Raw genomic sequence first — 22,115 nt, 5'->3', positions numbered from 1 at the left:
TAAACTGATGGCTGTCTTGATTAAAGCGACTCTGTTTCCGTTGCTGGTTATGCTCGTAAGGGAGGGGGGGGGGGGGGGGGGGATCTAGTGTATTTTTCCTTGATTACTGGCTGAGTGATTCTACCATAAAACCACCACAGTCCTACAGCTGGACCTCTTTTCTCCCTTTTCATCCGTCCAACCTGTACCGCAACCGCCGTCTTCCTCGGCCGGATGTTCTATCCTTCCTTTCTTTCCTCTCTCTCTTCTCTAATCAGGCTCTCTTGGCAGCTCTGCCTAATAACACACACGCTAATAATTCGTCTTTTTTTACTTTTTACTATCAACAGCGCTCGCTTTTACATTTTATTTGCTTTAATGGAGATCTGTTCCTGTTTTCTTTTGGTTTCTTTCATTTGGGTGTGTTTTTCGCTAACACGCGATGGTGAAATGGATGAAAAAAAAAAAAAGGTAAGAGAGAGAGAGAGGAGGGGAAAAAAAAGGAAAAGCATATGGAGGAGGAAAAAAAACCCCAACAAAATGCCAACCACCCATTTAATTTTTTCATTTCCTCCACAGTCATTTACTTTTTTTCTTTTTCCTCGCTGATTAGAATAATCTTAAAGCTCCCCTTTTCTGACATCTCAAAACAATCTTTCCTTCTCTTTTTCTTTTTTTTCCCCAAAACTAAATTTGTTTTGTTTTGTTTTTTTTTTCTTTCCACTTCATGCTAGAGCTTTCTAATTCCATTTGGGAGAACAGGAAACATGCCACAAAAGTGTAGCAGGAGTGTAACCTGTTGTAGTAGCCCATTTAGGATACAATCACAGTATGCAGACGTCCATGTGTTTTTATGCGTGGAATACAGTGCATGCATATACATGTGCACACAAGCGCCCAAACAAGCCCGGAGTTTGGATCTAAGGACCTAGCTCCAGATCCTACTGACAGGTCCGCCTTTCTTTAAGCGTAAGCATCTGTGACTCAAATTCATTCAACCTTTGAGTTTACTACGCATGAGGAGCTCTCTCTTTCTTTCTCTCTCTTTCTTTCTCTTTCTCTCTCAGATGTGAAAGATATGAGGGGGGTGAAAGAAAGTCCTTGGTGACGTAAAACAGAACGACAACGATAGGGTCTTAAGGGCACTGTTCACTACAGGGGAGTTGCAACGGAGCCAAAGTGATGTAGGTATAAAAATAACATCTCTTCTGAATGGATTATGCAGAAGGATTTTTTTTTTTTATCTTGGTGTGTTGTTTGCACTTCTTTTCTTCTTCTCTGGGAATCTTCCCACAATCTTCCTGGGAATACGCTTGGACTAAGACAGAAAGGCAAATGAGAAGCGTAGAAGATGGAGAGAGAGAGAGAGAGAGAGAGAGAGAGAGAGGGATTGAGTAACAGAGGAGAGGAAAGTCTTTGGCTTAACCTATATCCTTCAGATATAGCAAACAAGTGATCCCTGAATGCCCACCCACACACGTTCCCTCAGTGTTATTACTCCAACCATGTGCTGACAATGCAATGAGCTCGACAAAATAAAAAAGACTAAGATTTCATGCTGAGTTTGGTGAGGCCTTGTGTTACCTTGGGAACTGCCAAATCCTAATACATGAAAGAAATTTATTTTCACTGATGCATTCAAAGTCTTTGCTGACTTGTGGACCTTTTTATTTGAGGCCTGAGAGGTTTGACTGACAGAGAAGTACTCCTGAACGTGATTTATACAGGTCATATTCACAGTAACCTTACAGTGCAGATTGATACATCATATATTTCATGCACACTGTTTTTAGACTCCAAGAGAAGTTTCAATTTTGTGAATTACAGGTCTGTGCTATTTGATTGACATAAGGGTAGGTTTCCCTACAGTCCAGTCCTTTCTTAAAGATTGATCACCACACAGCCGCTCGCCACAAAGACGTCACTGCGCACAGTCAGCACGCAAGAAAAACATCCTGCTTGAGTCTGTCTCACGGAAAAATCGAAAAGAGCAGTCAAAAAAAAAAAAAAAGGAATATAAAGGGAGCAAAAAAAAAAGCTAAACTGCATGTGAACTAATAAAACAAAATCACATTACTGTCTGGGCTGAATGTGTGTGTGTGTGTGTAAAGGGGGGGATTGGAGGCTGAGAGGTGATAGCCGTGGGCTGTAAAACGCGTACAGTTTGAATAGGCAGGATGGTTTGTCCGCGAGAGGCTAAAAATACAGACAGAAAAATGGAGGTTGCACAGACGCTCTGGTGGCCACTTTCTCACCGGTGTTGGCTTTCAGTAGCTGGCAGTCATATTCCAAACGACTGCTACGACTCCTTTTCACTTCACACAGACTATTCCCACCTCATCATCCCTGATCCATGCAAATTTAAGAACTGGACACGTACGCATTCAGAGTGGAAACAGTAAACTTTAGCCTTCTTGTTTATTCTTCCGTGTGTATGCGAGCGCAGATGGTATAGATTCTCGTCATGCTTCAGCTTCTACTGATGACCTATACCAGCGGGAGCAAGCGGTAAACCGATGATCTCTCTCATCTGATTGGAGTCTCACAGTGTTCACAAGAAGCTGACGTGACAATTTCAGAAATAGTCTATGTTCTTTTCACTCACAGTTCACTCACAGGTTTTGCCATTAGAGACACATGTATATGTAACCAAACAAGCATACGCATAGCTTCAAGTAAAAAGTGCCACCTAAAAAGGTTACGAAGCCCCGTGCTGTCTGCGTCATCCCTTAGAAGTAAACGTGGTTTTTAAACTTGAGTTTCCGGAACAAGCATCGAGTGAAAATGTTCGTGCGCAAACCATGCCAAAAAGCACGTTGCGTCCCGTCCTGGGCAGGATGGACGTCCGGTGCCATACTTATTAAGTCTTAAGTGGAAGGACGGTAATCTAATCTGGGACGTGTGATTACTAAGGAAATCGACGGGGTGTAAAAACCATTAGCGACCAGGATGGTAGCCAGAGCTGGCTACTGTGGTAGTCACAATCCTCCCTAAAACAGGAAAAGCTTCAGCAATACGAGCGTTTCAATTGACTTGTTTATTGGGGGGGGGGGGGGGGGGTTGTCAAGTCAGAGTATCTGCTGAGAGGATAAACTGAAATGATTCACTGTGACAATCCAAAAATATTCTATATTAAAATAATTCAGCACCGGAGAAAGTAAAACAGTTTCTGTTATGAGATACGCAGAAGTGACTGTCTGGTTTTTCCACTAGAATCTGACAGCATGACATATCATAGGGAACATTATGGGAGACACATGAAGGAATTTCCCTTGGGGACAATCTGTCCAAACCCCAGCACTCAGTTTTGGTCTGTTCCACTGGGGATATCTATATAAAAAAAAAAAAAAAAACTGCAAACGGGTTTAACTGCAGTGTGAAATAAAATAAAACACTGAAGTGGGAAGACAGCCTGCAATTATTTGGTCACTGCGTTAATTGGCCTCCCTCTCCACATTGCAAAAGCCAGAGAAACTGTGGTCACCCAGAGGCCTGAGGACAACAACTCTGCCATATGTGAGTACACCAGCTGAACGGGCAAATTGGCTTAAGAGCGTACCAAAGAGCGGGGTCTAATAAGGGCAAGGCATGGCAAAGATCTACTGTTGGAAGCAGAGGCTGACCTTAGTGAGGGCAATGGATAGAAATGGTTTCTCTGAAAGAGTCAAATGGTAGAATCGAGCGGAACATTCTAGATTCCCAGATTCCTTTGGTTCCCGCATTCAGTTCCATTCCCTCCTCTATGGAACCATTGTCCTCCTTTTTCCCCCTCTTTTGGTAAAGATCTGATCACCAGCTTTTCAAGGATGCAAGTAGAAAACATTTGGTTAGGATGTTCTGAAGACACTGCACTGTGGCACATGAAAAAGAAAGAGAGCAACACATGACAAAGTTGCCCCCAGCAATCTGTCACTGCACTCTGATGCCTTTTGTCATTTACAGCTTTTCCATAATTGGAATGGTTACGGTTTGCTGGCTTTAATTCTCTCATAACCACATGAGAAAGGCCTCTGTCTTCAAAGTGCCTCCACACACATGCACATATCGACCCCACGTTCAGTTAAGAAACACAGATGTGCAAAGCATGCATACATGAATACATGTGTTGCAGTACTACACACACACACACTGACAGAAATACATGCACGCTGACAGAAATACACACACACGCGCACCTGCATACACACATGCACACACACACACACACACACACACTCAAAGTTATAGAAATCCTTACAGACACATATTAACACACACCATGGAGGCCAGTGTGATTAAGTCTATCATAATAAAACTGGTGTAACTTTCACACTTAAAACACCGAAAGCTAGTTAAGGCCAGTTCTTAAGCAGTTCAGGCAGGTACTGACAAAATCAGTGATTGACAGATTGATTTATTGCTGAGTTCCCACAGCACTGCCAATAAGCAAAATCTCCATGACAGAATCAGCACTCAGTTCCAGAAAGTTCTCAGAAGTGTGACAGATCCACAAATGCAGCTCTGTACAAGCGCAACACTTTATGGGACTGAGGAGAAATCCCAACGGTTCAAACCGTCAAACCACAAACTGTCAACGAAGTGTTCTTTTGTTTGTGTGAATGCCATAAACATCATGATTTAATCAAGGCGGGATCTTTTTTTTTTTTTTTTTTGTAGAAAAAAAATATCTGTAGATAATCCATGAACAGCTATGACTTAATCTAGCCTGATGCACAATTTGGACTCAGTTACAGACATACAGCCTAATCTTCAATTCGGTTGTTATTTCCCCCAGAAGCCTCAGGTGACTGCCAGCACTTCCAGCGGTTCGTCAAGGCCATATGGAAAAACGCATTTTTTTTTTTAATCCATTCTTGAGACTCACTATAGCAAAAACCACTTCTGCATCGCAGTAGAAATGGACACCTGCACAGACTTCCAAGCTCACAACCACAGCAGAGGAAAACCTGGCTGCAGCTTCGCATGCCTGCAAAAATACCATGTCATAGACGCAACATTAACTATTATTTTTATGGGGGGGGGGGGGCGCGGAAATGTGTTTCGGGTGTGCTAGCGCTCTTGGATGCTCACTGCTCCGTGTGATGAGTGGTGCCGAAATGAACTCAGGATGGGATAGCGTTACACTCTCGCAGATGGCCCCGCAGAACACACATGCACACACACACGCACACACACTGCACCAGAGAACCAGGGGGGGAAAAGGCCTGTAATGCCTATGAAGTCTGCCGAGGTCGTCCATAATGTCGACTTCACAGTCACACATGGAGGAGCTGGCAGGCAGTAACAAAGGACCAGCATTGTGTTGAAGCTTGTTTGAATTTTGCATTGACATATAAAAGAGCCGTGGAACGTGTGTGCAATGCAAGCCGAACCGCTAGTAAACTGCAGGGATTACTATTGTTTCGATTGGTATATGTTTGAAAAGGAAGAATATCATGTTGGTGGATACGTGCTAGTCTCACTGAAAACGCACAGGTGGCTGGGTAAGGTCGACTAGGCTACCACACGCACAAAGCAGCCTCCCTGCAAAGCTGATTTCCTCTTCATCCATTAGGGAGGTTGCTCCCAGTTCTGGTAATTTTTTTGCTGCTATGCCACTCCATCCAACTCCATTAGTTTAATCTCAACCTGAGGCCTGTGTGCTGTCTATTGTCACCTATCTCATCCTCCAAGAGTACCCCCGCCTCCAACAAAAAAAACCATAGGTCTCCAATGTAAAAAGGTCAAATCAGTTTCAAATTGTTCACTACTTTTCTAGAAAAGCTCAAAATGTCTATTTATGGAATACATATAGTTATGGCAAGCAAGGATGGTATTTTAAGTCTGGCTCTGGACTTCAATGAATACAAAACTGTTTGTCATGTCGTCTAGAGACAATCACACCACCTGCCTAAAGTAACACAAACGGAGACTCAAACACAGAGAAAGTCACGCTCAAACGCAGACAGCAGCCTTCAGTGACGGCAAACGGCCTGAAACCACATCTTGGGCCAATGAGCAATCAGCAAAGGGCTTCATTACTCTGACAAACATATGAGTCAGAAGATGGAGCAGGACTTCAGAATCACGCCTCTCTTTGACCTCTGTCCTCGTTTACAGTGATGAATGTTACTGCCCATCGTTTTGACTTCTCTCAGCACTCTAATTTTCCGTCCAGTAATGATTCACCCTGGTCATGGGGGTGTGTGAGGAACCGCCTCAAATCAAACAGTCTCCTCACAATTTGACATGTGGTGTAGCAGTTTATTCAGAAAAGCTCAAAGTCTTAAGTGTTGCCTCACAGTACATGAGAAATAAAGAGGCTGTGTTGGCTCTAGGAAATCATGAGACTAATCTCAATCACCCAGATGACTTGTTGGTGTCCTTGATATCTTATACCGTTTTGAGGATCGGATCCCTCAGAAGGTCAGGATCCTCAAATCGGTGGAGAAGTAGTAAAGGAACTGGCCTAAAAAATGGAGGGAATTTGGTTGAAACTGCGGTTATGACAGCTCACTTCCAGTGTAACCCTAAGCAAGGCATCTGACCCTGCGATTTCCCCAAAGGTGTGTGTGTGTGTGACCTCTGACATGGACAGCAATGAATGCGAGCTCGGGATAAAAGTGTCCGCAAAATAAACATAGCTGTAAATTGCAGTATTTCAAAGTCCAAAAGGGGTTGGCCTGCGCTTTCAGATATCTGTTTTTGTTGTTCAAAAAAGAAAAAATGACAGCACGACAGAGTAATGCCTTGATTCAACATGAGGTCAAATACATAACGGTGGAAAAAAAAAAAAAACATCTGAGAAGCAGATTTACCCTTTGATGAAAGCTATGGGAACAGGAGGCTGTCACCACGGCACGGATCAGCCTCATCTCTGGCCTGCCTTTACTCCGTTCTCACATCCATCTGGCTTTCTCAGGGTGGGGAGTATTTACTAATGGACCCTGCTTATGATTGACAGCTCTGCTTCTCTATACCACATCACAAGCCTGAGTCAAGGCACTAAGGCATGAGAGCCTGCACTGCATCGCCATTTTGGAGCCTCTGCCAGGCCTCTGCAGGAGGGCACTGCTGTCCAAGAGCCGCCATTTTGGCTCCAGGTGTCACACACGTGTGTGCGCTCATATAATTAGCTGGAAAGAAACAGTCCCTGGGCAACAAGCAACAAGTAATGAGGCCTCCGTTTACAAACGACGCACACATGTGTGAGAGGTTCTCCATCACTGCCAGCTGGCACACGCCATCTCCTCTCACTACAAAAAAAAAAAACACATTTCACCCCCTATTCTATTCATTAGCTAAAAACCTCCTTGAAACTCCTCTGTTTCCCCAATGCTTTCCAAACACACTCACCCTCCTTTTCTGCCTGCATTCATCAAACCTCTCACCTCCACAGCCAAGCTATGACTCTCTCTCTCATTAGCTCATTCCTTCTTTTTTCTCTCTCCCTCTCTGCTATACACACACATTATGCACCAAATAAAACATAAACACTCCAAACAGATAAAAAAAAAAACATACTGTGCATGTATTTGTGAAATAAGCCGATAGGAGTCTCAGGGGCTGGTTTGCAGTTCAGTTGGCCAGATTCTCAGGTGAACTCGGGTTCTCACGTCCATAGGCGCACCTGGCCTGTGATTTACAACCCGAGTGTGTGTTAAATCGGAACAACTTAAAGCAAAACATATTTCTACATCGAATATCAATGGTCTACACAGACGATACCCTTCAGCAAGATGTTGTTCAGATGACTTAAAATATCCATCTCATTCCATTCCGGAAAATTCTTTCTGTATTGCTTCCTGAAATCATGAGGGATAGTAGCCGACAGACGGGTGGGATTACAAGGAGCTGTGCGAGAATGGCTGTGCAGACCATTGCAGAGGAGCGGAGTACAATGAGCAACACATGGGCAACACAAGTCGTTAGCCAGTTAGCTTCAGGATACAGGCCTGTGAATGACAGGGACTTGGAGCAGTCGAAGACTCGTTGACCAGAGGGAGCCTACAAAAACCTGCAGGCGCATACAATGAGCCCTAATGTTCCGAGCAGCCAAATCGGTACGCAGCTGAATTAGGGTTCTGAATAAGATGAGAGGAAGCCAGATTAGTATGTCTGTCTCAGCTCTCAGGCTTTGGCTTGGAGTGATGTAATTCAACCTTGTCTATGTGTGGAAAGTTCAGAGGAAGTGCAGGAGGCAGGTATTGGCTAAAGGCTAGCTGCAGATGGATGAAAGGATCAGACGACCTCAATAGTACAGCATTTTAACTGTTGAATTATTCAATTTTTTCCTCTTCTTTTTTTGCACAAATTCCTTCCCTATTCACTCATGTTATTCTTCTCAGTCATCTTAAAATAATAATAATAAAAAACCTCTATTATACCAAATTAATCATGAGTTTGACCTATGCAACAACCACAAGCAATAAGTGATAAGGGAATTTTTCAACAAAGTGAGGATTGAGGAGGAAGACAAAGCTAAAACCTCTTCAGAAAAGCTGGCTACCATATATAAGTATTATCCACTTAACACGTATTTTTCTGACGGCTGTGTAAGATGTGTTTATTAGAATCTGTCGGAGTTATCATGTTCAACAATGCTATCTGTGAGCGCACACATAAACCGGAGAGCAGGGGCAGTAGTAAAAGTGCCATGAGAAGCTAAGCGTCGCCGTGGAGACGGCGGGATATTTCAGCGTTGAAATGTTTACAGTGGCAAAGATTGATTGCTCTTGGACACATACTCCACACTCCAACCTGCACATTCTCAAACACCTCTGGAAGCTGAGAAACAGTTGATCTGTTCACTATGGTGACGTTGTATTTTTCGTTCTCTCTCTGCGTGGGATTTCAGCTTTATAGCGCCTATCCAAATGATAATTTGCCGCATTACATTAAAAAAGACTGTTAAAACGACGAACATAATGCAAAAGTCGTTGTTGATATCGTGCCTTCCTAGCTACGAGGAATTCGTCAAAGACTGCACTGCTATGACATTTTCTTGGACAGGAACATAGTGCCTTATGGTTGATGTATTTCTTGTTTCACAATGTTGACGCTACGCTTCATAATGTTAGTGTTACACATTCTCTTTCTGTATACATGTTTTATTCTTGAGGACACATCAGAATGGATGTGCTTTGGAAATGCTGATTGCAAATTTCAAATTTATGAAAAGATTTGAATCTGTTATGGTTCTATTTGAACGGTGGAAGAGACTATACTGAGGAAAAACGCACAGAGGGAAAAGACATGCTGAAGATTGCACAAGTTGAAACATCTTAAGTATACAAATGTGGGTATTCAGATATTCATTTTTTTTGCAGGGCCTAAAAGCCATAAAGTCAGAACCCCGACCCATCAGAGTGGAAATAATTACGCTGAGTTAAGAGAATCATTACGCATAGATCATTTTTATCCAATGACGCAGTCTGTTCAGTTTTATAAAAATATTAAACATTGCATGAATTCTTTTTTTTTTTTCCAGGCAATAAAAATGGATGGAACTTTTCTGGAGATGTCAAAAGTGTATAACTGAATATATATATGTGTGTGTGTGTGTGTGTGTGTGTGTGTGTGTGTACACGTGTGCATATATGGAAAGGAAACTCCAGCTACCGTTTCTAAAGCACATTCCAAATTGCTTACTGGGCCGGCTATGTCTGATCAGATGGACCAGTTAAGTCACAGTGTCTGCCAGCTCTCCCATTAGAGTCTCCAGAAACACAGGGAGATTTGATCCCAATGCTCCAGAACTTCAAACGGTCACGATGCACTACCAGCATACGCCGTACAATCATTACGCATTGATGTAAATGCAAAAGATCTCAATGAAATTCACAGTTGCTGACTCTGATTGAAGTTCCTATGTGATGCCCTGTCTCCTCTCAATGAAAAAAATCTTCAGACTCACAGTGCTACCTGTTGGCTTTCATACTACATTTCGACTCACTCATACACCGGTCACTGAAAGTTTATGGCACGTGACAGCAAAAGCCAGGCCAGAAAGACACTCACACACCCATGGACACCTAATGTTTTTCTGCCCTGAAATGTGCGTCTCCATCAGCCCTTTGCAGCCATACTGTCTGTTTGGGCTGTTTTTTTCGTGCGGTCTTGCCCTTTTTTTCATCAAGACTCATTCCAAGCCCTCTCTAATTTCACCAAAAGCAGCAGAAGCCGAGGACCGAATCGAGAAATCTGGCCCCCAGGTCCAGAAAACATTCCCTTTCCTGTCTCCCTGCTGCTGCCAGGGACCACATCTCTGCTTCTCTGTAGCCAGCACTGGCCCAAAACTATGAGGAGTATTTTCAGCTCTGTAATTTGAAACACACGTGCAGACGCACATACACACACACACACACACATACACACACACACATACATACACACACAGAGCAGCACAATAGAGCATACATACTCCCAGAGGGCATGTGTAAAGCATCCAGCAAAACACCCCCAACACGCGCCAGTCGTAATTTCTGTTTTAAAAAAAAAGAGAAGATGACTGCCACTGTCGGCTCTGTAAGCGTGAACTGCAGATGAACAGCTAAGAAAGAGTGTGTGTGTGTGATGTGTGTGCGTGTGCGTGTTTGTGAGGTATAGGGGGATGTCGTGAAAAGCTCTGGGCTGAGGAAGAGCTGCACAGAATTAAAGGGGGGGGGGGGTTGAGGTTCTCATGTAAACATTTCTGAAATCAAATCAAAATGACAACTTCTTACTGGGAGCAATTCTGAGAACCCCATAATCTCTTTACACACATACACACACACACACATATACAGAGCCTGCCAGCTACCTAAATACACCCATACACTCAAACAAACGCACACACATATGCGCTGATTACAGATTCAGGATTCAGGCAGCTCTTCTTGTCCAAGCTCAAAATTACCCCGCTTTGCTTCTTTCCCGTAAATGTGCACGACAGACGAGCAGAGCTACAATTTCCGTCTATTTTCACCCTACCTGTCTATATCAAGATATCTGTCATAAAGCCCAATTATAAGCAGAAATACAACCTCTGGACAACCATAAAACAGTCAGAATACACAAACGTGTCGCTGCCCACTAAAGCAGCCAGTCCTGGTTGTTTCTCACCCTGTCTTCCTTATGGCAGCTTGACTGTTTTCCTGGGCACAGGCTTCCTACCCACAGGACAAAAGTTTGGTTGTCTGTCCTGATGATGACAAACTGATCGTTTTTGGTACGGGCTTTAAGGCACACAGGCACCCCTGGCCGCCCTGAGATACTTCATAGCCTCCCACTGTTTACGCTGTGGCCTGGTTTTTTGGTTCCCTGTGACTGAACTACACTGGAAAGACCCAAATCATAGCAGAGCTTCAGAGACTTTACGCATTTAACGTGCGTCTCTGAACTGAAACACACACACAAAAAAAAAAACAAGCAAGCGGAGGCCCCCGGGTGGGCACAGAAAAGAAAAGCCACCAACAGAGAGGCGATGCGTCGGCATTGTTTGACCTTACGCTGAAGCGATGTATACGTTAAAGACTCGCACACTTCGAAATGGAGCAATTATGAAGCTCATCGGGTTTTTTTGTTTTAACGCCGGCCCTCCGCAGCTCATTAAAGAGCACTCGAGTGAATGTGGTGTTAATGAGAATGGCAGCTCTTCTCACGTCTTCAGACTTCCAGCTGGAAACTGTCAAATCTATGGCCCGGGGTTGGAGAGACCCAAGCAGACAGGGTTAGTCAGACGATGCAGACACAGTTCTGGAACTTTTTTTTTTTTTTTTTTTTTTTTAAACTTTATTTTTAGGAGATGAACAATTGTTTATACCAGGGCTGCACAGTAATACACAAACAGTGATACTCAAACCTCTGCATTCTGTTTTTCAGATATCCACCATTCCTCGGTTGTGCTTATGCCTCCCCTGTCTTAAATAAGTTGCGGATTTCTTCCAGAATCCCATTCTTTTTTCTTAGTCCAGTCTTAATGCAAATGTCAGTCTCTCCATAATGTATAATTTACTGACAATGCCCATCCACCTCGTCACCACAGGGGTCTCTGTAGAAAGCCATCTTCTATTGATGGGCTTTTTACTTGTTGCCAAAACTTTCAACGGGTATTTGTCATGGTTCTGCTATTCGCTGAGCAGATCACAGAACCCATTATCTCTCTCACCGAGGTACCAACATCTTCACAGTATGACTGAATAAAAGTTCAGGACCAGAAACACATGCATGGTCCACCATTATCAGCCCACGCTGCCTCCAGCAAGTCATTAGATACTGAATTAGATATTAGATACTCTCCCTCGCTGTTTAGGTAGCTCTAGAAGAGAAGAGAAGAGAAGAGAAGAGAAGAGAAGAGAAGAGAAGAGAAGAGAAGAGAAGAGAAGAGAAGAGAAGAGAAGAGAAGAGAAGAGAAGAGAAGTATGATGCTGAGTCAGATCTCCTTTCCTTCTCCTCTTTGGCAGGAGTCTCTGGCTCATTTGTGCAGAGGCACAAGCCCTCTCTAACCTCTTCTCTCTAACCTCTAATAAAGACAGAGAGACACATACAACCCAAAGAGGCCAGTGGGGCTACGCTGGAATGCAAATAAGGCTCCAGAGCACAGACGCTCAGACCAAAGCTAACTCAGCCCAAAGCTAACTCAGCCCACTTCCACAGACATTACATATGGGGTCTTCCAAAACCGAATACAGTCCCTGTGGCCATCAGACTTCAAACAACAACAGTCAACACAGTGACGCAAGACAGGCCAAAGCACAACGTGTTGTGAGACTATACAGAATTCCCCCAACCGTCTCAAGGAACACTAAAAAACTGGAAGTATTATTACCACTAGTCTGACTACAACACAACTCATTATTATGAATAATAGCCCATCTCATGGTAATGTAAAAAAAAAAAAAAGAGTCTGCACTTTTTCCTTTATAACATTAAAAGGAAAGGAGATACTGATGATTGGTTTTGCAGAGGAGCCTTGAGTGATGCAACGGACAAATTCTGGAAAGGCCGACATGAACTCATCCTTTGGCACCCAGTCAAGTTTAAGGACACTCGGTCATACATATTAAACACACCTGGAGCGAACGGCTCCAATTCATGAACAATAAAAACACCAGCAATTACCAACAACAGTCCAATCTTCTCCAAAAACCCTCAAAAAAGTATACAAGCAAGCTACATGTTTAAGTTCCAAACACAAAGTTTGCGTGTGTGTGCATCTGACGTCGGGCCTGGTACTGTTTTAAAATGCAAGTGCCTGATCATAAAAGGTGTCTGAACACTCAACACAGCTCCAGGTGTTTACCTAGAGAACGAACTAATACTTAACCAAACAAGGCCTTTATTGTTTTTTATTTGTGGGCTATGTGTACTGATAAAAAAAAAGGCACTTGACAAGCCTACGTGGACGTCAAACACCTTGGTTGAGAAGTGTGGGAACATTTGGTCAGCTCTCCCTTACTCTCTCTGGTCCTCAATCTCATTTCCTCATTCCTTACTGCACTAACTATGACTGATTAGTTTTGGCAATGGTTGAGGTTAACATCGACAACGCTTCCCAGCAACAAAATAAAGTGTTCACGAAGGTTCACGGTCATACCAGTGTGTACTGTACCTTTTCCCATGATAAACACGGTTCCCACGATCACCAGCTTGTGAGAAAATCTACAGCAAATTAGTCAGTAACATAAATCAGAGTAGGCAGTGATATGTGATAGTACTGAACCACACCCCAAACTCCTCTGATTGGATGGAACAGAGATTGAGTGACAGGTGGAAGCTCAAGGGCCAAATAGGGGGCATTGGGGTAAGTCATTCTAAGTCATTCTAAAGTAAACAGAGAGGAAGAGGTAGACAGCTGACCTCATAGCCCCAGAACCAGTGCACAAACACACACATAAACACACTAGTCACTTCTCAGAGAGGCAAGCTGACCTCTGGGACTCAAGGTCTCATTGCCTGTCAGGTCACCATGGGCTGAGGTCTCTAGGTCAGTACGAACGGACAGACAGTGACTGTAAGACCAGCCCTCTGTTTGTGTTTCTCTCCTCTTTGCCCTCTTTCATTCTGTCTTTTTCATAGTCCTGACAAAATACAAATTGCCACTAAAAGGCTATGATCAGTGCATTACTGAATAGAACTGTTCTCAGATTTCACAAACTTAAAGTCCTCAAATGAAGGGCAGCACGTGCTACCCCTACTGACGCATTACAATGCTCTTTTGCAATTTACATTGATTGGTGGGTTTGGATCCTAAAAAGAGGGAATATCTAAGTGTGAATATTTCAGAATGAATAACTCAGAATGAACATTTAAGAGTGAATATTTAAGTGTGAATAATTCAGAATGAATAACTCAGAATGAACATTTAAGAGTGAATATTTACGTGTGAATATTTCAGAGTGAATATTTCAGAGTGAACATTTGAGCGTGAATATTTCAGAGTGAATATTTAAATGTGGTTCACCATACCTGTACAGGAGACAGCTGAGCTCTTGGATCAAAGATTCGAAGCTTTTTATCCTATGGAGGAGAAGAAGACGGAAAGTTGCTTTTAACAAACAAAAGCCATCAGTAAACAAAATAATTTACGAGACAAAGTGTGTGAGACAAAATATAACATATTATTACGGACGTATGGATGGTAAAGACTGAACAAAGTTCTTTCCAACCCTGGTTATGTTTGAAAATGAGATGGTTTTTCTGTGTTGGTGTACATTTGAAGCTGCCACGCAACAGTGGTTCATCAAAAGCTCGTGAAAAACGTGTGAAAGATTCCATTTTAAAGGGCTCACACTACACCACTCAGTGCCAGTCCACTCACCCCACCTCTATAAGATTACAAACAAGGTCTTTACACCTTTCACAGTCTAAAAAAAAAACAAAAAAAAAAACGGTCTGGCGTCCAGCCATGGTTTAGGTCTAGTGTGTCCTGACACGACTAAACAATTCCACATGATACTCGCCAGTCAGAATTTGATATGGCTACTGCACAAGTATGTATGGAGATGATTCACATTTGTAGATATACATATATATCTCTTTTTCTTTTTTTTTCAAACATTGTACAGACTTTCAGTCATGCTAAATTGACTTCAGTGAAAGCATATACCGTTGAGATACACATCACAGTATCATAAAATGGTAGAGAGTAGGCCAAGCTGAGCCCTGCCTGATTGTTTAATGGGACTCCCCTGTCAAAATAAGTCAGGATCTCACTAGCCTGAATGTCTAGCAGTGACCATTAAATGACCCCCCCAGGCATACGGCAGTAATAAGGAGAGCCAATCAGAAGAGGGGTATCCAGTGATTAAGAGGAAATAAGAGCTAATGGGAACAGGCTGTTACCAGCTTTGCCCCATCAAATAGTCACTCAACACAACACAGACCTTAATCATGGTCAAAGACTGACACGTTGACTCAAGAGTGACACACAGAGGCTCTCTCTCTCTCTCTCTCTCTCTCTCTCTCTCACACACACACACACACACACACACACACACACACACACACAAACCTGCTGGCAAATCCCTCACGTAATGGTTCTACACCGCCGGGTCACAGAGACTGACACAGACACACACCCAGGAGATAGACAAGTCTTCACACACGTCTGCATACTACATTTTATCAAGGCCCCCAGAGACAGACACTCTTACAGCCTACACCCTCCCTAAAGAAAAACAGTCAACTCTTTACTCACGGTACACACTATCAGTCCCGTGAGATACACAGTCTCTCAGCTAGCCTCTCATCTCTGAACCAACACGCTTCAAAGCTGCACACACAAGCAACAGAAACAACACGACCAAGACACACACTCAGATACAGTGCATCAGCAAAGTGGGCAAATACACTCAGGCACCCAAACAAGTTACCTCAGAGTTTACACTTAACGCCACGAAAGCACAATTGTTCTTAGACGTACTCAGTACTTGACAGTCAGAATTTCGTTTCATAGTTCAGTTTTCTCGAGCTATTATGACTGCGGATGCTGTTTTGTTTGCTGTTTGTAGGTTAGAAAAGCAAACAGGGGCTTCACTCGGGGCAAGGGGGATTCTGCAGCAGCCCACCCAGCTTGCTGTGGAGCTCTAGGCTACAGGGTTAGGCCTCTGTGACCGCGCGGTAGACCCAGGCCTAGAGACGAGGCTGGCGTCTTAAACAAATCAATTCTGACTACAGCTGCACACCTCAGCTGAGCAGATTTCATTTTATGTCCCCCACTTAAAGGGCAGCATAAAGACAACATATCCACTGACCTCTTTGACATACGAGAGCCCCACACACAACAAATTAAAGAAAAAGAAGAAGAAGTCGCATCTAGCACACACAAACACAGAAACCTTCGAAAGTTCTCACAAACAAACAGATGAGGCCGTGTAATAAACACACAGCCAGAGCTCAAACACTCCGGCTCATTCACACGCGCATCAAACTTTAGTTTGTGTGAGTGCGTGTGCGTGTGTGTGTGTGTGTGTGTGTGTATGGGTGTGTGGAGGCGGCAGCTGTTCAATCAAAGAGGCAAAGGGCAGGGCACATTCTCACACTGCTGATGATGAGTGCTGCCCTCTTTGTCTCTCTTTCACACACACACACACACACACCTCATCTCTGTAAACAGACAGCCCAGTCCCACATTTTCACAGTGTGTACAGTCAGTCCCCTGTATCTGCCACACACCCACCACTGACAGTCCCCAGCAGTAATGCACCACCAGGCTGTCAACAAACAGTCACCAGAGGCACTGGTTACCCAAACACTAAGCATGATAAACATAAGCAATGACGAACAATGCGTGTTTGTAAAAGAACAAAACGGAAATGTTTGTCATTAATAATAACAACTGGATTACACTGGATTAAATCGAAGCACACACCCAAACATATGTAGACACACACAAACACAAACAGGTGGTAAAGTCATAATCATCCGATAGCATTCTATCCTATTCTTCTGGTTTGTCTCCCAACACTCCTTAAAGGCCAGCTATAGGCCCTACTAGCTAATACACTTAGCATGAGGTCTGTGTTGTAAAATATGCACTTCCATGTCCCTAAATGAAGCCTGTCATGAACAGTGCTGTCTAGCGATCGCCATGGCCCCGCTGGTCTAGCATTTACTGCGTTTACCCAATGGGAAAAGCTCCTTATATTGAACACATATGTTGGCACCGCTTATTTACTTTAATAAGCTGGATTTGGGGGACTGAAAGACTTATTGAGCTAGATTACACCAGAGCTAAAGGGAGGCCAGAACCGCTTGGAGTGAGCCTGTGATCTAGTGTCACATTTCTCCTTTTTCTAGATTTTTCTTTTTCTCCTTGTCTTTTGACTTTTTCCAAAGCAAACTCTCTAGCTTACGGCGCACTGTCGCCGTGTCTTCACCTATAGCGCTGTGAATTCCAGAGGGAAGTTTGCACATATTACGTTACAGTAATAGCAAAAAGACAGCGCCAAAGTGCTTTTCCAAGTACTGTCATGACCTTTACCTTATCACCACGTGTGCTTGCTTATTAAACACACTTACGGTGACATGATTGTAACTATCAGAGCTGCTTGTGTAAGTGTTGCTGAATTTTCTTTATTTGTGTATAGGTTCAGTGATCAAATGATTCCGTGAGTAAATCCCAAAAAGGGAGCTTTGAAACAGCATGAAGTAAATGAAGGAACATTACACACTCTTGAATACCCCTGCTTCTTTTTTTTCCTATAAACTATGGCTAAAATTCCATCTCCACTCATAAACTCCCCTTGCATCTCCACCCTCCCTCCTTCACCATACCATCAACTCAACGGAAAGCCCTTCTAGCGGTGTTATTATTTCCTTATGAATCGCTTTTCATTTCCTTTGGAAGATGACAGGAGGGGTGGCACACATAGTTCCGTGCCCAGGTCACGTTCCTTCTCCCTGAGTGCTAAATCACCCGCTCCTGAGGCCCTGTGTCGGGCCTCCCGTGGCCAGGTGAGCTCTATGGTCGCTCTTTTCCTTGCTTTAAAAAGGCCATAATTCCAGCAGTTGTCAGGGAGCAAGCGGAGGTGAAGTACTCATTAAAGAGATCTTACCCTAGGAGATGCAGGAGAAGCGTCAGAAAGGACCGTGCACCGGTAGGACATGGGGTCAAAGGGCAGGTCAAGCCAAAAACCTGCTACATTTATCTTGAATATATACTCATTAGCTATCCCTTTTAGGCCCTAATTAATGGCAAACCCAATTGTGTTTAAGGGTTCGAGAGACAGAGAGAGAGAGAGAGAGAGAGAGAGAGAGAGGGGGAGAGAGAGAGAGAAAGAGTGAGAAAGAGAACAAGTAATTGAAAGAGAAAGAGGAGAAACCCAAAAGAAACTGCCTCAAACCCATCTTGCATTACCCTAAAACATTTCCTGTCCTTGGCTCCAGTGTTCTTCATCTATCCCCTGAACCACAGTTTAACTAAAATCAACCCCAGCACTCGCAATCCAAACCTTTGTGTAAAAACAAATCAAATTCATTATCAGAGTCCGTGGCCTGTGAATGAGGCCTTACTCAGCAGGCCTACAGGGCACAGATAGGGGCCAATCAGTGTCTTAGTTTACGAGTGTCACCCCTGTTGACTCGTTAATGGAATGATCCGGCCATAAACAGATGTCAAATAATGACCCACTATAACAAGCTGGGAGAGCATCACTTATTACTACCAAAGCTTTAAAGGTATTCTAGTGACATCAGCTGGTGGCTTCATGTAACTACATCTCAGAGGGTCAAATGAGCTTTACTTGATCATGTTTTCAGAGAAGAGAAAAAAACTCATCCACACGCAAATAATTCTGTTACCAACAACAAGTCGTTGTTCGTTTTCTGTACTATCAAATGCATATGTTTACGATTTTGAACATGTATTTTCTCAATATTAATATTCTGGACCTTTTACAAACCTTAAATTAGGGAGGAAAATCTAAACGGAAAATTTAAAGTGTTTCGGTTTTGAAATAACAAACAGCCATGGAAGATTTCCAGCCTGTGGTGTGTTACAGAACTGAAACCATGACAACCACGAGAGAGGGAGAAACCGTTCTCCTGTCTGGAGACAAGACTCACCTTACAGGAGGTGGCCAGTAAGGAGCCGTCCTCTTTCCAGGCCAAACTCTGCAGCTGCTCCGCATGGGACTCCAGAGCTGTAGACACACAGCACCACGTCACCATACGGAAAAAACACGGCTAGCGTTACAGGGTAACCGAGGACAGGGGGGGGCACTGTGACAAATTTACCACGGGACACGCAGAGGAAAAAGGAAAATAGTGCACACAGATAACAAAGACAACTTATATTCAGAAAACAAATAGAGGAAAAAACACAAACACAAACAGCTTGATGGAAGTGGTGCCAAAGTGGATGAACATAGCACAGCACGTGTGAATTAGGAATGAAGCACGTTTATATGGACTAAAACAAGATATAGCTTCACTTCAAAGATTCAGTCACACAGGGTGGTATATAAAGCTCAGGTCTCAAATTTCACTCAAATCCTCCAATTCCTCTGGTTTTCTTCCTCGCGTGAAACTTTGAAACTTGAGCCCCTTTCCCGAAATGACTGCATTAAGAACATTTAATAAGGGAAAGACACACACACACACACACACACACGCTCCAAGAAGTGAAGTTTATAACCAATGAAGAATGCGTGACAACTGCATGAAGGGGAGGAGAGAGAGAGAAAGAGAGATGAGGGGGGTCCTGCCAGTAGGTGGCAGCAGTGAGCAGCAGCCATCATGGGGTCTGGGTCTGTGACCCAGAGTGCTGTGGTGCTACTGAGCACAAACATTTACCTCAGCTGCTCCAGTTTAGACCCCAGAGGACTGTCAAATGCAGCCCTGGAAAAACCAGAGGCTATGCAGATCAAAAAACACCTCACACGCCCAAAAAATTAAATACACAGAGACAGAACAGAACAAAAAAACACAACAGACAGGACGCAGACAAAACTCTTACGTGCTAGTCAATACTAAAGTCTTCCTTCAATGGGTTGTTAAATTGTTAGCGTAACTGACTTGATAACGAACGGAAGTGTTGGTATATTTGATTGTGTGTATCTGTGTGCGTAAATTACAGTATATTGCATCTAATACCATTCAGTCAGATGATGCATACCTGCCAGAGCCGTGTCCCGGGTCGAGTCCCACACTTGGGCGGTTTTGCCAGAGCCCACAGCCAGCAAATCAGAGGAGGTGGGATGGAAGAGCACAATCTCCAGCCTGCCCTCCCCTGGGCTCAGGGTCACCTCAGGGCCTCCGGGCTGCTCCCGTTCTGGATCACACACACGCCACAGCTTAACCTACACAAGACAGAGATGGAGAGAGAGAGACAGAGAGAGAGAGAGAGGGATCATTTCAGAGTACTTCGGTCTACTGTCTTTGCATGGCCCCCTACAGACCATAATAAATGGTTCTCCATCGATCTACATGCTCCCAACTGCTGTGATGAATACGGCCAGTCTGTCTACACAGCGATTCATTACAAGTTCACTGTAACACTAACAGCCCTACCCTTAGATCCTAACCCCCTTTTGCTGCCCCCAAAAGGCCGACACCAGCCCCGGACACCTGACCGAATGCACTCCGTCGCCGCCTGTGGCTGAGGGTGCCAGGTGGCACACATCTGTTAAGACATAAACAGACGGAGTGCGCAGCGGTAAGATATGAGTGTGTCAGCTTGTCTGAGGTCTGGAGCGAGAATAAATAAATGAAGCGGAATGCGTTCCTCTCCCGCTCTGCTGACTTTTCACTTCACTGCTTTCTTTTAGTGTGTGCTGTGAAAAGACAATCATCTGGACTCCAGCATCTGCGAACTAAGCACAGTTCTGTTACTTTAATTAGGAGTAATGCAACGATTCTGCATAATAAATGAACGTGTGTGTGAGTGTGTGTGTGTGAGTGTGTGTGTGTGTGTGTGTGTGTGTGAGGGTGTGTGTGAAACAGGTGTCTCTAGAACCACATGTGCCTGTTTTTTGTTTATTTCTTGAAAGAGAAGAAAAATCCCGTAACCCCTAAACGTTTACAACAAAGTTTTTCTTGGCAAAAGATTAGAAGGAAACGGGTAGTCTGAGCTCAGGGCTTTGACTGCAAACACTGCATGATTTGCAAAGCCTCTATTTAATCTGGATGTGTTTTATTCCAGTCACTCGCTTGAAAAAAAAAAAAACCCAACAGAAAACGTTGAGCAAAGATAAATATGATGCAACTTTATCTACAGGCATGAACACAAGGTCAGACCAGCCTAAACAATCTGACCACTAAAACAAAAGAAAAAATGGGGCCTTTATATTTACAGTATTTATCAAAACCCAGTATGAATGACTGTGACGCTGGTCTGACTGGAAAGGACTTTACAGGGCTTCAAGGCATCCAGAGGTGAAGGTGCAGAGGCTTACCGTCTCATCAGCTGAACAGGTTGCCAGGACATGGTCATCAAACGGGGAGAAGTCCATATCAGTTACCTGGTCTAAGAGGGCAAAACAGAATCAGGACAAATCCATCTGGGTCACATGCACTGGGGTTTATTCTTGGTGTGCAACAGCACTCAAGTCAATCATGTGATCTACTGAATAGTTTTAAAAGGAAGTAAAAGTTGGTCACTACAACTTAAAGCATGGGATGAGACAAAAATGTCCAGGGAAACATATTCAGTCGCAAAAATTAAACAAATGAATAAAGCATCAATAAAAAAAGGTTTTCTCTTTCATTTTTGAAAGAATATAGGAACAGATGTGGATTCAGATTGTTGTTATGATGTAGTGTAGTGTAGTGTAGTGTAGTGTGTCGCACCAGCATGACAAGGAATGTTAGTCACTGTCCATTTTCCATCGGATCCTGGAGCTACAGCACAGAGCCCCACAATTCCACCTCCTTCAGAGAGAGGGACAGAGAAAAAAGAGAAAGAGAGAGAGAGACAGAGAGAGAGAGAGAGAATTACCTAAATTTGGATGTATTCATATTAAACAAACACAGAGTTTGTTTCATATTACTCTCATTGCCTAAAACCCAAATGCCTTCAAACAGGAATCAGATTCTCAACACAGATAACATGGTATCTGTTCACACACGTTCAGACAGACATTAAATATGTTTAAACAGCACCAGGTTGCATAACTGAAGGAAAAGAGGGATGAACCCGTCCACTATGATGATGCTGTTCACGAACGTGGTCATTG

The 22,115-nt window shown here is 43.5% G+C and overlaps 1 protein-coding gene across 1 annotated transcript in view; it reads right to left on the bottom strand.

Moving 5' to 3' along the window:
• Positions 1-22,115, bottom strand: part of LOC115826260 (mitochondrial import inner membrane translocase subunit tim16) — a 104,379-nt gene that overhangs the window by 79,234 nt on the left and 3,030 nt on the right. The window contains exons 3-7 of the mRNA XM_030790005.1: positions 21,730-21,810; positions 21,336-21,406; positions 20,057-20,240; positions 19,006-19,082; positions 14,407-14,457 (exon numbers count right to left, since the gene is read on the bottom strand). Coding sequence (XP_030645865.1) covers positions 14,407-14,457; positions 19,006-19,082; positions 20,057-20,240; positions 21,336-21,406; positions 21,730-21,810 — 464 coding nt within the window. The remainder of the gene's footprint in view (positions 1-14,406; positions 14,458-19,005; positions 19,083-20,056; positions 20,241-21,335; positions 21,407-21,729; positions 21,811-22,115) is intronic.

Source organism: Chanos chanos, chromosome 13 (genome assembly GCF_902362185.1).
Source record: "Chanos chanos chromosome 13, fChaCha1.1, whole genome shotgun sequence".
In the NCBI taxonomy this organism is placed as follows: Eukaryota; Metazoa; Chordata; class Actinopteri; order Gonorynchiformes; family Chanidae; genus Chanos; species Chanos chanos.
The sequence above is the reverse complement of the archived record's forward strand: the minus strand, read 5'-3'. Positions and strand labels throughout refer to the sequence as shown.